The following is a 16,971-nucleotide window of genomic DNA, read 5'->3' on the forward strand; positions in this document are numbered from 1 at the left end:
TTATAATTTTCTTTAATAACTCCCAACAAAATTCAGGATAACAACAATAAACAAAAAGCATTCACAAATAGCCGCTACTAGATTCTATTTTAATATGAAATAATTATCAATGGTTGGCCATGTTTCATTACCCTAAGCTGGGTTCCCTCTAAACTGGGCCTAAGCATTTTACAGTGCTACTTTTGCCAAAATGGTGTTGACTCTAGGACAGGGATGAATTTAGAACTCCCCACAATAATATATAGACTTCTAAAAGTTGGAATCAACTTTAAATTGCAAGCAGGTCAACTCATCCCCTGGGCCTGGTCAACTCATAACCAATCTTAGGAAACAGTATATATTATCCAACTATTTCGAAAGAAATTATAGTCAAGTTAGACTTAGTTACATGTATATCAATTCTATTAGTTTTTTAAAACTTTAAATTGATGATTGATATTATCAGTGAATTATAAATTTTATGCAAAAAAACATTACAAACACTGTTTTCATAACAGACATTTGATAAATCTGTAAATACATAATTATGTCCGATTTGATATAGAATCTACCCGACGATTGTATGTATGTTTTCAGTTTACATTTGAACTTGTCACGAAACATTATAGTACGAAACGACCGTACGAAAGATCAACATATAATTTGGGGCGAATAATTTGTTGTTCTAAACCGTTCAAGGCCGTTTTCTAAATTGGTACTGGTTGAACCTCAAATTGTTTGCCAATTCGGCTATCTATAATCATAGCATTATCGATCAAGGTAGCTTTAGTAAAAACAAATATCAGTTTACTTACTTGTCCAGGAGGATTTTGGCAACCTCCGCATGTGTTTTCAAGTTGAAGTTGTTCTTCAAATCAGTCCAACGTCCATACTGGCTCCCAATAGATACTCTATTGAGGTTCGTTATTTTTAACCTCATCAACCTCCTCCTCTTCCGCACTGAGTCTGTTAAAGAGGGCCCCCTTCTTTTTCGTTTTTTAGGCGTAGCTTCAGTCAGTTCGGCGTCCATTTTTCTTTAAATTTTGTCGAGAATGACGTCATCAATATTTGCGTATATCCGATGTTTACGAAGCGTTCCGATTCGTTTACGGAAAAGCTACCGATGTATTACGGAAAGGCTTCGGAAACACTCGCTGATTAAATATGTAAACAAAGCCAGTATTTTGACTTCCATCCAAAATACTAAAACGTGATATTCAGAGAGTAATTTCAAAAAGAAAAATCACGTTTTGGAATTTTGTTATAGGTTCTTTCTGCATCATTTTAGGGTCGAATCAAGTTGTAAATGTTTCGTTATTGTTCTTATTATGAAAAAAATATTGATTTTAAGAACTAACGTGGCTTTAAACGCAGCTTGTTTGCAATATTTAGCCCAGTAATTTCTCCTAAACTCTGGGGTTATAATTACTATACATTTCTCTGTCTCTGACACTATCCTAAACAGTTCATCAAACACGTTTCTACCCGCTAAACAATCCCTATCTGCAAGATAACATTTTAAACCCCACCTACTTATTTTCCTGTCTAAATAGAGAACGAATTTGGTAGCGAGTCGATTATCTTCAGTTTCATTAATTTCAATATTATTATATATAAAATTACAATGATATATTTCCTCCGACATATTAAAAGTCAGTATTACAACAATGAAAATTTGATATTTGCACTGTTTATGAATTTGATACTACTTTCGTTTTCGCATTTGCATTCGATTGAACTCCGCAGTGTAAACGAATAACCAATCATTTTCGTCGTTATATATAACTGAAATCAAAGCGCGAAAATTTAATTAATGCACTTCTTCTTTTCGATTTACAACATTTACACGTTCGCGTTGCTCAAATAACATTATATAATTATGCTAGATCGTAACTTAAAGATATACTATGCTCATCTTTGAGTAACATATTTTAATCGGAGAAATTTATTAAAACCTATGAAATTCTTACTGAATATGTATAATTTAAAAAAAATGAATAAGAAACTATATTGGAAGCCACGTTCTCTAATACACGATAAGTAAAACTGGTCTTTTCTTAAAAAACTGCCAGTTTTTTTAACGACACTATATATTCATATTGTGACGACCTATGTGTGTAGAGTTTTAAACATGACATATTAACTTTGTGTGAAGTCAAAACATGTTTATTTCATATTTATAAAGAGACTGTGTAGCAATTATCAATATTTTCTGATATCAAATTTGAGCATAGTATATCTTTAAAGTAAGAGATTTACATAAGAGAATAATTTATAATGGTCTTTATCGAATACTAATGTTAATATTACAATTTATCTTCTATCACAAGTAAAGCTTCAAATCTGTAGTGATACAAGTTATTCACCGGGTATATCCAGTAATGCTGGAATGTATAAATAACACAAGATTCGTGCCAAAAGTGACGCATAATGCCTAAGTCCCAAATGACAAACTGCCGCCGGGCGGCGTCTATTTTTAAAAAAAAAAACGTAATATCGGCCGATGTCCAGTTTTAGACCTTAATGGCATTGATAAATAAAATATTTAAAAAAACACATCTCTAGCAGCTCTCCATATACATATACATTGAGTAGTGAAGCTAAAAGTAACCAACATATATTCAACCTGCCTTAAGTCTATGTCACCCTTTTCCAACTAAAAATATGAAATGACTTTGCTCAGCTGTGAATTTGGAACAGGTCATTCAAAGTCCGAGGGATTGTTATTAGATATTTGATGTGCTACCAGTAAGCAAATGGTCACTCTGCACTCTGTACTACTGGCGTTTTTAGGGTCATTAGTCCTGTTCGTTCTGTAAACACCTATAGTGATGTACAACAATTTTGTTAATAAGCTCTTAGATTCATATGTGTTTTCCCATACAAGTTAACATAAAATAAAAAACCCTTGAGTCGGGTAAATCTTTACCCCAAGGGTTATAATTTATTTAAAATATTTGTTTTTGGACATTAAAGTTTCTATATAAAATATCTTTTGAATAAAAGTTACTTTCTTATATGAGAGAAATAAACCAATTAAATAAATAATCCATTTTCACAGAATTTCACCAGGCAAATTGCTACAACCAAATACATGTATTTGTTTTGGTGGGGTTTCACATCACGCTAACAGAGTAAAGGGCATGTGGAGATTTTTAAGCTTTACTGGTGCATTATTTCAGGCATAAAGTATGCCCTGATTGTCTTCTATAATTTTATTTTCAATTTATTTACAAAGGAGTTTTATTGTTCTTATTTTTAACAAGATCAGAAGTGGGCAACATATGTTTGCAAATAATAATTTATATCAGGAAACAATAGTCAAATTCTATTAAGTTACATTAGGCAATCGAACTGTGGAAAGTTTGTCAATATCTGATTATCATATGTTTCTTAATAAAGTACGACAAAAATAAATTGACTAGGTCGCAAAAAAACTTTATCATATTCGCCGATAAAAATTGTTAAACCTGTTTAATAATTCAGTATCATATGATATATGAAAAATAATCACATTTCACGGCGTTACCGCGAAGCACTATTCACGTGCATTGGCCTTACCTCATAAAAACGGCTTGAATCACATTGTATCAATTTTCAATGTCACCAGAATTCTAGAAAATGTCATTTGACTACCAATAATCGAAATTATACGGTATTTTATGCATTGTTGTAGTAATGAGGGTCGACAAAAAGCCAAAACCACACTCAAAACGGTCGTCAAGCAATCATTTTCACGAATGATCTTGAAACGTAAGCAATTTCGTGGAAAAACTCTTGATGGGGATATTCCTTTTTCAGTTTGGTTTAACAAAGAATATATTGACCAGTTTACTTACCGCGTTGGAAATCTTGCCAGCTATCCGCCATTTATTTCACAATTCTGCTTTACGTTTTGCACGAATCGTGCGTTATTTTCACATTCCTGCGTTACTGGATATACACGGTGTTATTTCGTATTTGGAAAATCTTCCGAGTTACCGTTTGAAGAAGAAAAAACCCAGATAAATCAGGCATAAAACTTAAAGAAATGTCATTCTGTTCACTATTGGTGAGTAAATACTGCTCCTAATCTAACGAAGTATGGCAATTATCCTGATGTTTAAGATGTTTATATATAATTTTTTGTTATAATCATCTAAAGTCAAAATACATAAAAAAAATATACTGTACACGAATGTATATCAATAAGAAAGTTTTAGAATAAAGTATTGATACGTCTTATAAAACATTTGGCAAGATTAAAAGAGCAATTACACTTGATTTTTAGACAGCGTGGAAGAAAAACAGTTTTTATTGTCGGTTACGAAAATGACACAAATTATTTATGTCATGCATGTTTTCCATGTCATAAACAGATTTAAATATATACTAACTGATAATTTTTAGAAACATCTCTCAGCTGCCACCCCCATACACTGGCAATAGGGAAAAAAGGAATCCTTGAAGAGCGGCCAAAACGACAAAATAAGAAATGTTTCAGGCTCGGTTTGACTGAAACTTTTATGGCCGGTACTGAAAAGTGCAACCTAATGTCCGCAACCCATACCACCGGCTTAATGTATTAGATGTGTAATTGACAATGAAAGGAGTCCTTTTAAAAAGGAAACTCGTCAATGAGGGTACAATGTGTTATCTAGAATGCATTACAAGGTTGAAGAAATAAAGGCAGACATTGCTTTTTTCAGTTTTAGGATAAACAACGGAAGTGCTTCTTAGTTCATCAAAAGAAAGAGATGGTTTTGATAATTTAATTTTGATTTAAACAAACATCTCAAACAACTGTAAACTGAAATAGAAGGGAGCTATAAAGTGTATATCCATTTACATAGTTTTCTGTTCGAATGTACAATTTCGCGATGCTACAAATCCAATTGTTTTTCGTATACATTGTATATTGTAATTATATCTAATTTCACTATCGGCCTCTCTTAAGTCGCTGGTCGTAGAGCCGCGATGGTGAACTTCTCAAGTCGTCTATCGTAATAGAGATATTCTCCCAAGGATCAAATGTTTCGCATCTCAGAGCGAAGGAAAGTCACCTTTTCCGGAAGGCAGCAGCATCTTTGTGGAGCTACACCCTACTTCGTTACTTAGGTCACACTAGCAAAGTGACCTTACTAAGACACCCGTCTGGTCTGACCTATTCACTCCGAGCGACGTGCATGCCGCGAAGGGCTGTCTGAGTACTTTCAAATGCTATAACTATACGCATTAAACTGATTTTCATCATACCGGTAACAAATTGCTAATGCGCAGATTACATAGATCAATCGGTCATGCATAAAAAACTCATAGCAAGGATTTAAAATTTTTGGGTACAATTAGTTTATCTGACCAGTTATCAAACGTACAGTAAAAAATACAGAAATAGTGTGGATACATGAAAATATTCGCTTTGATGGTGGACTCTATTCTTTTCATGTTGTGTATATAGAACAAACAGGAAAACTGTTCAGTATTTAATTTGTTGACTGTGCAATTAAAATAATTTGTAGTAATGGATTTGAACCTTGTAAAAGCTTAAAAATCGGTTTTAATTTTCCTTTTCTTTCTTACTATAACATAAATTGAGCTACTATTAAAAAATTCTCGAGCTTATTCTTTAGATACTTGGTAAATCAATACTTCTGAAAACGGCTGACATCGATAAGCCGTCAGATTGTTCAATCCAAAATATTGTGTTACTTTAACTGTGACATAAACAAATTTCATCCCATAGGAAGAGAAAATATTAATACTTTAAGGACCATTTCTCTATTTACTTTGAGGGATGTATGCACGTGTTGTTGTATTATTTGCAGTTTTTATATGTAATGCAATTAATGCTTCCGGTATACAGAATTCAAAGTACTGGGAGCGAAATGATGTGAAAGTTAAACAAATTTATGTCAGTGCTGAGTATTCCTCGCGGACAGCACTTTCGTGTTTGTCCGACTGTTCGGCCACAGAGGGTTGTATAACGGTGTTCTGGAGTTTAGAAGAAAACTACTGCCTTCTGTCGGACATTGATCAAACAAATGATCATCCACATGAACAAGTGCCGACTGAGTTGGTTGTAATATCTAACTGGAAGACAATGACAAAGATACGCTTCCCGTGTAGGTAACTTTAACTATCATAAATATAGATATTGATTCATCAATAAGCTCTGATATATATTTAACTTTGTTCTGCTTATTATTAGTTTATTTATTAGCTTACTTATTTAACTACTTAATTCACTTCACTTCACTCCACTTCACTCCACTTCACTTTACTTTACTTTACTTTACTTACTTTACTTTACTTGGCTTTACTTTACTTTACTATTTTTTTACTTACTTACTTTACTTTACTTACTTTATTTTACTTACTTTACCATATTTACTTTACTCAATCTACATTTTAAAAAAATTCATGCCATTGTAATTTATTTTGAATTATTTCATCAAAAGTGTCATTTTGATATGTTTTATTGTTATTTGTTCTTTATTATAAGTTTGCTATGTGATTGGAGAAAATGGTAGATATTCGCTCAACTTCACGGAGGCGAAGAAAGCATGTAAGGAGAAGAGAGGAGGTGACATAGCTTCTCCTGAAGATATGCTGGAGGCCAGAAGCCTGGGTTACGAAATGTGCGTATGGGGATGGCTCTCAGATGAACGTATAGGTCTAGTGATGCAGAGTTCAGAAAGTAATTGTTTAAACTGGTTTACTGACGGCCCCTAAGGAGGATGTTTATTGTAAATTTCCTTTAAAAAGCTTTTCTACTTAGAAAATGTAATTTATTGTATTCTTTACTATTTGAATTAATGTGTTACGTGACGTTAGTTTAATTAAATGATTGCACAGCTTTTAAACTGTTTTCTGCGCTTATATTTTAAGCCTAGTAAACAAAAGAGCCAACTCTTTCAGAAGTCTGCGTTCAATTGCTCTATCAATATTTTTGAGCTTGTGCATGTCGCCCAATTTTATGTCGACAGAGATGAAGTGTTGTCATGATATTATATATTTTTTATGCTCTGCATCAAATATTGAAAATTAAAAAGTTCTATACCATGTTATTTTGAATAGTGATTGCAGGAGTTGTAAACTTGGTGAATTTATGCTGGGACAAACAATAGATTCTATACAATTAAATTCTACTGCATATCTAAAGTAACCTATCCAATGTAAATCCAACTAATTTAGATATAGAGAGTAGACCAGCAAATTTGAGATACCGTGGGGTTTCCCGACCGTTTTAGCTTATTAACGGCTGAAAAGTTCGTTTTCTTCCATAATTCCTTTGTTTTTACATTGATATGAACCGATTTATCTGAAGATAACATACATGTAGTGCATACTTCATAATATTTTGTTGCAAACCATATTCATGTCATTAATTTTGTCTACTTCAGAGCGATGTCATTGTTACAAGTACTTAATGTTCTCTAAAAATGCTAAGAATAATGTATAAATCATAAAAAAATCGGACATAAATTTGTTAGCCGAGGATTTATGTTAGAATTAGGTAATTAAGTATGGCAAGGAATAAAATAAAAAAAATGAACAGGTCAATATGTACGAAAGAAATTTTACTCTGACACATAAAACAGCATGTAAGGCAAGATGAATCTTCCAAGTGTAATTTAGAGCCTCAATCTCTCTTTATAAAGATGCAAATAACCCATTTTTTCGAGTGTTTCTTCGGTATATATACGCGTTTTCTGATAAAATCCGTAACGTTTTCCAGGAGACAGTTATTAGATCCATCCTTTGTGTAACAGTACCTATCCCGTTGTATTGTCACATGTTATGTTATTTGATTGAGGTTCCAAAGAAATAGAACGACTATTCGTAAACAGAGAAAGTTTGTGGCTAATTAATAAGCAAAATCCTTGAATTTTGCACTAGTATAATTGGCTATCAGTCCTTACTCAGAAACTGAAATTATGCGTTATCTTTTCAAAAAGGGAATTTTTTAATTTGATAATATTAAAAAATTAATTCCAACACATGAATAGATCATTCGCAAGTTTACCTTTTCTTTACAATAACGTTTGAAAATAAAGACGTGTATTTTGATACTTTTGTGATTCTCGTTACAATATATAATTTCTCCCAATAGTGAAATCAAGAAATTGTACAGAGTTATAGTGGATGAAATGAAAATATATGTGAGCCGCTTCTTTTCTTCTAGTTTTCTATAAAGTTCTGGAAAAAGGGAGATAAACGCTACATTTAACAGAATCTCATACTTTTGAACAGAAATCATCCTTTTGAAATGTCTGTTTGTCACAATAAATACTTTGTATCACAAGTACTAGAAACGAACATCTTAAATACTTAAAAATGAAAAAGTGGATAAATATCGGGCAATATATATATTTTTGGGATAGAGCTGTAACCAGAGGAACAACTCGAATCATATATATATTAAATCATTGTTTTTCTGTCATTTTAAACTGAAGTTTATCAGAACGTTTTGTTAATAATAACTGACAAAGGAAACCGGTCCATCTCAACACAAACAGCATAATTTGGTGTTTGGTTTTTTAACTCCTAAAATATATCTACAAATTTGAAGATGTAGATATCTACATTTTTATACGAAATCTCGTAATTATATATAAGCCCCATACCTAACATCCATATTTCAATATGAGCACAATCATGGTATCACAGTTATGTAAATAACTTAATACATGGCTAAAAAACAAAACGATATAAAAATATTCAGCCCTGCCATAATTCAATACAATCATATTTGTATGGCAGACTGGAAAATAAAGAATGCTACATATTGATTTAAACAAATATTTATTTCGTCTTCCATGTTTTCAATACCAAAAAACATTTCGTCTTCCATGTTTTTAATACAAAAATGTAATACATATATCTTTTAAGAATTGTAGATAAGACTTTTAGCACTTGTAACAAAATGTGGTGTTAATCCATTTTAACCCGTTTACCATGAAAATTTCATTAATTTGCAAAAATATTTCACACAATAACAACTGGGTTAAACATGACACCATCGTAATTGATAGTCACAAAATTTATTTAAACTGAGTTCACAATATCGTCCTTTGGGTTCGCCAATATTTTCGATATGCAAATAATTTTGCAAATGATATTCAATTTTTTTTTAAAACGAAAAATACATCGCCTTGGGTGAACAGAACGATTTGCTATTTACCAGTTCAGGAATAAAAAAGTACATTGTATTTTGAAAACCTGGATAGAACACATGTTCATCAAACACTGGAAAGGGAAAGACATGTCATTAGAATATAAACTTATAATAAATTGTACTACATTTATTTCCGATTATAGATCAAGAATGATCTCATATAACCTGATTATATGTTAAGTATGAAAACAAAATATTCGTTAAGTCTTTGCAATGATATAAACTAATGGCGAGTTGAGTTAAGATAATGAATACATATTTTTTCTGATGATATTATACAATAATTTATCAGCACATGTCATCAGTTTCAACGGTCAATTCAAACACTCTTTTGCAATTTAAAATATGACATAAAAATGAAAATTACCAATACAAGGTAATTAAACAGTAAATTTCGTCTAAAAACAAACTATAAAAATACAAAACTATTCTGTACAGAAATATTCTTAACAAGCCTTTATATAAAAGTATCAATGCATTTAAATGTGGATAGATTTATAGAGAATTTTTATGTCTTTATTTGAAGACAGTGAGAGAGAAAACTATGTTTATTGTTGGTAATGAAAATTACTCAATTTTTTTATGTAATGTGTATTTTCGTATCATCAACAGATACTTATATATACTGAAAGGTAATTTTCAACATGAAAGCAACGTTTCCGTAACGCCACCACTTAGGTCCCACATTTCTCCAGCTACACAGGCAAAATATATAAAAAGGTAATTCCTAGAGAACGTTCAAAACTACAAAATTGAAAATGTTGATGTTAGGCTTAGCTCGGGTTTAAACAGAATTTTCACATTTAACATTAATTGGTAAAATTATGAATTTAGAAACATCCGTAGATGTGTTCATACAGCGGATATCATGAAACCTTCAATTTGACAAATAAGTGACAACTCTTTTAAAGTGGTGTATGGTCCTCAAGTAAAACAAAAACACTGCATGCGGTGTTAAAGCAAGAGATTAATTTTAATGCATATTAAAAGTTTCAAAAAGGAATATCTCCTAAACATTTAGCTTTTGGAATAATTACCATTGTTTTACAATTGTGCCTTTTCATGATTATCAAGGATTTACAAGTCGATAATAGCGATTATAATAAAAAATTTATGTTACAAAGGGGCACAACTCTAAAAAACTATCTCTCAGAATAATGCCACTAATTCTTGTGTTTAAACTTTGCCTTGTTATGTCATGACGATAAGTATTCAAATATGCATGTTGATATCTTTCAAATTTTTAAATCATTCTACTTAAAAGACATTTTTTCTAGGTTTAAAATATGCATAACTCTAATATAATGTTTTCAGGATAAAGGCCCTTGTTTTTCAACTGCGCATTCTCATAATCATGAAGGATTCCAAGTTCCACTTTGAAATCTTTTATAGTTTTGAAATCATTCAACTTTATAAGCATTGCTGACAAAACAGCTTAGAAATTAAAACATGGAATATTTCGGAATACTGCCAATTGTTTATCAACTGTGCCTTGTAAAGATAAATAGGCGTTCCAAGTTTCATGGTGATGCCATTTATAGTTTTGAAATCATTACTTAAATGCAATTTTGACTTCAATTCTAGTTTAAAATGGACGTTCACTAAAAATATGGCTTTCAAAATAATTCCCATGTGTAATAGGTTACAATTGCCACTTGTCATGATAAGCAAGTATTCAAAGTTTCAAATTGATGCCTTTCAAATTGTTTGAGTAATGGGCTACATTAAAAAGTCTTTGCATGATGACAACGATGACACAGCGATCATTTCATAGCACGAACGTTTCACGAAACAGACGAGCTAAAATGGGTGTGCTTTTATCGAGAAAACAATGAGCAAAGCTAAATATAATAAAATGGGATTTTTAAAGTAAAACAGATAATATGATCCCTGAATATTACATACAAGTTGTCAAACGACCGAACGAAAAAAAACTCAAAAAAATGATTAAAGAATCAAACCATTATGAACATTTATAAGTCACACTTTAATTTATGCAAACATTTCAATAGAACAACTAGTTGTTTTGACAAGGGATTAAAATAAATGTGTTTTTTGAAAGAAATTATACTGAAAGCATTTTCAGAGAGTCTTACACATCAGATTTATTGTCAAAGCAACATGATCAAAAATTATAAAAAAATATAAAAGAAAACATAATTGTTTTGACCAAAAATATCAACACGCAAACAGAGGGCGTTCAGGATGCTGCTGTGGGGCATGTCAATGCTTGGGAAGTCAATGTTTGCGTAACATTTCCAAAACAGACAAATCTTAATTCTACTTTAAGACTTTCATGATGGAAGCAGACGGGCGTGGAGAACTAGCAACCAACGGTTCTGTTCTGTGATGGAGCATGATCGTTTTAGGAAGAATCAGTCTTGATATGGACCAGCATTTCTTAGATTTGCCGTGAAGACGAGATAATTATCAATATTGTTAGGCCTTTCGCCACAGCGATAGGACTAAACCTTGTTCTAATTGATGATAACGCCAGACCTCATCGCTCCTTGGTGGTAATCGAGTACCTGGACAGGAAGGAACCAAACGCATGGTCTCTGGATTAAAATTTATTAGAAGATGCATGGAACATACAGAGACGTCGATGATCAGACCGAAACAACCAACCAGACAGTGGGTGAGCTGAACAGAATTGGAAAAGGAGTCAGCATACTGAACTTAGAAAGTTGATTGAGAGCTTCAAAAGACGATGCCAAGCAGTTATTATACCACGAAAAAGGCACATGCTGTACTGAATTGAAATTTTTGTGGAAATTTGAGTTATAGATATGACAATTTAAAATTTATTTATCCCACCCATTGTGTACAAAACGGTACAAATGTATGATCAACTGTTGTTTTTACTAACTGATCTTTTAATGATTTTGTTGAGTATATAAAAACTTGAATGACTCACAGCGGGACACTGTACATAAACAAGACAATATGTTGCAAGGGAAGCGAAAAAGGGCATCAATTAAACGTCAGGAAACGTGTCTTAAATCAAGTGTGTTGAAAATGGAATTTGAACAACGTCCCGATTTGTATAACTTAAACAACTGCTTCAATTATGATGCATAGATTATCCAATCTTATTTATAAAGTAATACATTTTCAATACTACCGTCATAAAATGATAATTCTCCAACTGTACATAAAGATTCTGTACAATCTTAGTTGTCTTTATGAAATACATCATTGTTGAGCCTATCTGTATTTTGGATAATTGATGTCGACCTATTTTATCGTTTCTTGTACAAGACTGATACAAAACACCGTCCTAATTCGCTTAATGACCATCATTTAAATGCTAGGTCGCTGTTAGAAAAGGATTTCACTGCTAAAGACTGAACGTCTCCAATCTTACTCAATGTATTTCTTGATTTCTTCTTGTAAGGCATTGGAAATGAAGCTGAAGATGGTCGAATAACATTTGATGTGGAGGAAGACAGCACCAATAGTGGTTTAACTTGAACGGAATCTGGAATTTTAATGTGTTAGTTCAGGTCGGCAGGAACTGTTACATGCATATCCGAGACAAAATACATGTATTGATTTGAGTCAACATTAATAAATTACAATCAAATTAAAGTACAATTAATAAAAATAAGGCTTTTGTTATATTTTTCTGGTCCTTCGGGATGCTTGAAGCCAGAACTATTAAGTGTTGAGAATTGAGTACCGCTCAAGTCGGTGCTAGGGGGCGTGAGGGATGTTGCACGTATTCATTATCCCTCATGTACAGACTCAATCAAACCGAGTCTGCAATTCTCTTTTAATTTTGTTGTGTTAAATGTTTGCGAGGGATCACTTTGTTTCCAAATTTTTAATAAGAAATGCTGTATAATAATCTGACTTTTTCATAACGTAGAAAATATAAAACTAAAATGTAAAGTAAAAAAGGGTAAACAATTGCCTTACAGTTGTATGATTCTTTTGTATTCTTACCAGTAAATGAGCTGTTCTCTTGTAGTTTTATCTTTTGGCCATCGGTCTGGTTTTCTGGCCGATTTTCAATGTTGCATATCGGCCTCAAGATGGATTCAGATAGTGTTGTATAACCGGAGTCAAGAAAATTCTGTTCTGAAATATGGTTCAGATGACGTTGATCATGTAATTTCAAATCTGTCTCGTCTTGAGGAGATGTAACATCAAGGTCTGAATTCTTAGACCTAGAAATGTTTGGACTTGCATCTCCACCAATAGTTTCCGGTCTAGGATTGTCAGTTTCAGCTGATGCCGTATCGATACTTAGGTCAGCATCATCCAAATTCTCGAATCTGCTCATATTTTGTGCCCTATCTACAGTATTTATTTTTAATTCTTTATTGTCTAGTTGATTTATTGTTTCTTCTTGACTGTCATGTGGTAACGACATGTTGCTGTGTCTCTTGTCAGGAATGCTGAAAGATGATTTCTCTGTTGAACAGCGTGCATTTTCTTCTGAACCTACTTTTGAAACGTTGCCCTGCTCTAGAAATAAATAAGAACAATATTTGGATATTTGAAAGCCAAACATTTATTTTAAAGGGACTTGTAATTATTAACAAAGCTGTGAGGTTAATTATTAAGCATACCTTTAGAGACACAGTAGACATCAATGAAAATGAAAAGAAATCGAGAAAAGCCAGAAAGCTTTCAAATAATATTTCAAAACTACTCACACATGATGCAAAACCGTCCTAAAGTCACAGTTTATACAAAGAAAATGTGTAGTGTAAAAAGGAGAAGAGTTTTTTGTTTGTTTGTTTTTTTGTTTCATTTTACGCCTTTTCCCAACGGTATTTCAGACATATATGCGGGTAGTTTCCTAACCATCGTTCCTGGAGAGTTACACCAGTACTAGCCTTCATCCGCGCTAAACTACCAAAGCATCTCCCGGGGATCGAACCCACGCCGGAGAGCTATTCATCGACTCTAACCCCTCGACCATGGAGGCGGTATAGGAGAAGAGTTAAACCTGAAGAAAACAAAGGAATATTTGACATAATTGTAGCTGTAAACAGCATTGTTGTCTCTCTCTTCGTCACCTCGTTTTAAAATAAAATACACTACACTACATGAGTAGATATAGATATATAAATTAAAGTCATCGTTAAATTTGCGATTCCTGTTTAGTTTGCATCTTTTCTGAAATATCGGATTTGACGAGGCACTAAAATTAATGGTGACAAAAAAACAATAATACATAGACTAACGAGTAGGTATGATTTCTATACTTACACGTGTACTACTCATTTTATCATTTTTATCTAAAACTTGATTCTACTGAAATATCTCTCAACTTATATTCGAATCCAACATACCTTTATCCTTCTCTATTTAAGTGTCTGAAAATAAAGAAATTTATTTTCTTGGATTTGAAGAAATTTTGTTTTTTCACTAAGGATACTTATTACAAATGTACTTTGACACATAGACATCAACGATTGCATACTACCACAGACCATACTTGGGAGGCCCTTTGTTAGGAAAAATATGTTAAATAATTATGTGCTTAGTTTAAAAGACTGATTTTCTACATATTGTAGTTATTGTTGATATCTCAGAAATCAACTAAACGAATACACATTGTTTATTGTAACAAAATTCAATATTGTATACAAACACATTGAATATTTAAAATCAACTATTTTCACTTGCTAGATAACAAGTTTTTGTTTATTGATAAAGCAAAGAATTTTCGAAAGAAGTGGGATATTCCATTAAAAATTCAATATTCTATGAATACTTTATGTTATTAAATCATTTTATTTTAAGCATTTATTGTATTGTCATTTGATACATATAGTGTGTCATCTCTACCGTGGCAGCAAGATAAATGTGTTTCTTAAGTGTTTATAAGCCTTTGTAATTTATGTAAGTCTATCTATCATTCTCTTAAGATTTATAACCATATCTTATCTAAATAGTAATAAAACTTGAAATTCCGGTCCACGATCGATATCTCATACCCTTTTCAGTCTTTGCCAGCTCATTTCGTTGTTTTTGTCCCATTCCTCTGTTTTTGATCCTTTTATATGAATAGCGGCATTGACATTCAACTCCTTCAGTGATCCTGTATCACTGATATTAAGAGTGATTGGAATCATCTTGTGTTGTTTTTTTTCTCGTGTAACAAGTTCATAAACACAGTTTGTTTGCAAAATTTAGCTCAATAATTTTCGCTCAACTCTGACGTTATAATAACTAAATATGTCTCTGTCTCTGACACTTTCTTAAACAGTTCATCAAACACGTTTGATCCTCCTAAACAGTCCCTCTCTTCAATGTAGCATTTAAAACCCCACCCACATATTTTCTTGTCTAAATAGTAAACAAAACTGGTAGCGAGTGAACTATCATTAGTCCCGTCACCTTCATTTATATTATATATTAAATAACAATTATAGCTTTCCTTCGTCATATTGAAAGTAATATTGGAAGTCAGTGTTACAACAACGACAGTTTGATATTTGCACTGTTAAAAAATACTACTTTCGTTTTCGTTTCGATTAAACGTTACGTAATGAGAGATTGGTCTTTGTGACCGAAAGATAAGATAAAGTGACGAATCATTTTCGACCTTATATAACTGAATCAAAGCGATAAACATGTACTTCCTCTTTTCGATTTTCGACATATACAAGTTGTTCATATAATAAAACATTATATATTCTAAGTAAATTAATAGAAAGAGCATCGAAACACGAGAAAGACAGAGAAAGGGATATCGATGGAAATATCATATTCAGATGCTCGTTCATCGGTTACTTTTTTGTGGGGTTTCATATTGCGGTATCAGGGAACGTGTTTTTTATGTTTGACTATGATACAAAAGAGAAAGAACATCAAAACACTCGGCAATCTGATTTATACTCGGTGGCTACGCTCCCTCGTTCAAATCAGATTTATGAAGGACAATAAAATACATTTTATGTTGAAAATCTATTATTAGATGTTTTGTATCTGTACTCAAACAAGTTATATCGTACTTGGGAATTGGGTTACCGCTAGCAGTTGTTTGAAGAAGAAAAATTAATCAGACACGACACTTAAAGCAGGTCATTCTGTTCACAACTATGCAAGTGAATATTAGGCTTGTATGCAAGGGTAAAAAACGAAAAAGACGTTAAAACAGTCCTAAAATGTACAGTTTTCTGTGGTATTTACACTGTTGAATTGTAATCTAATCCTCTTCAAAAACAAAACAAATAAAAATAGACCTATTACTAAAGGTGATTAATATTCCAACCACCAACTTTGACTTTTTGAAAAATAAGTGGTCTGAAGAAAATTTTGAACTCAACCTATAGTAAATGATGTATCGACTGTCAATTAATTGCATTCTCAACCTGATTCTTCATATAAGCTTGCTTTACACCAAGTTTGATTACAAAATCTCATTCCTAACTCTAATTATTGTCCGGAAACCATTTTTCTATTTTTAGTAACCGTGACCTTGACCTTCACCCCAGGGGGTCCAAATGCAGTACCAGCCGGGGTCTTCATATAAGCTTGCTATACACCAAGTTTGATTGAAATATCTCATTCCTAACTCAAGTTATTGTCCGGAAACAATTTTTCTATTTTTAGTAATAAAGACCTTGACCTTGACCCCAGTGGGTCAAAATTCAATACCAACAGGTGTCTTCATATGAGCTTGCTATACACAAAATTTGATAGAAAAATGAAGTTATTGTCCGAAAGCCATTTTTCTATTTTTAGCAACTGTGACTTTGACCCCATTGGATCCAAATGCAATATCAACTGGGATCTTCATATAAGTTTGCTATAAACCAAGTTTGATTACAATATCTTATTCCTTACTCTAGTTATTGTCCGGAAACCATTTT

The 16,971-nt window shown here is 32.3% G+C and overlaps 1 protein-coding gene across 1 annotated transcript; it reads right to left on the reverse strand.

The window, feature by feature from the left end:
- Positions 1-8,692: 8,692 nt before the first annotated feature.
- LOC132751425 (uncharacterized) lies at positions 8,693-16,205 on the reverse strand. The gene is made up of 2 exons (XM_060741578.1): positions 13,085-16,205; positions 8,693-12,617 (listed from the first exon to the last, which is right to left on the reverse strand). Exons 1-2 carry the CDS (start codon positions 13,653-13,655, stop codon positions 12,436-12,438), a joined length of 753 nt encoding a protein of 250 aa, XP_060597561.1. The 5' UTR covers positions 13,656-16,205; the 3' UTR covers positions 8,693-12,435.
- Positions 16,206-16,971: the final 766 nt, after the last annotated feature.

Source organism: Ruditapes philippinarum, unplaced genomic scaffold (genome assembly GCF_026571515.1).
Source record: "Ruditapes philippinarum isolate M1 unplaced genomic scaffold, ASM2657151v2 ctg18368_1_1_1_1, whole genome shotgun sequence".
Classification (NCBI taxonomy): Eukaryota; Metazoa; Mollusca; class Bivalvia; order Venerida; family Veneridae; genus Ruditapes; species Ruditapes philippinarum.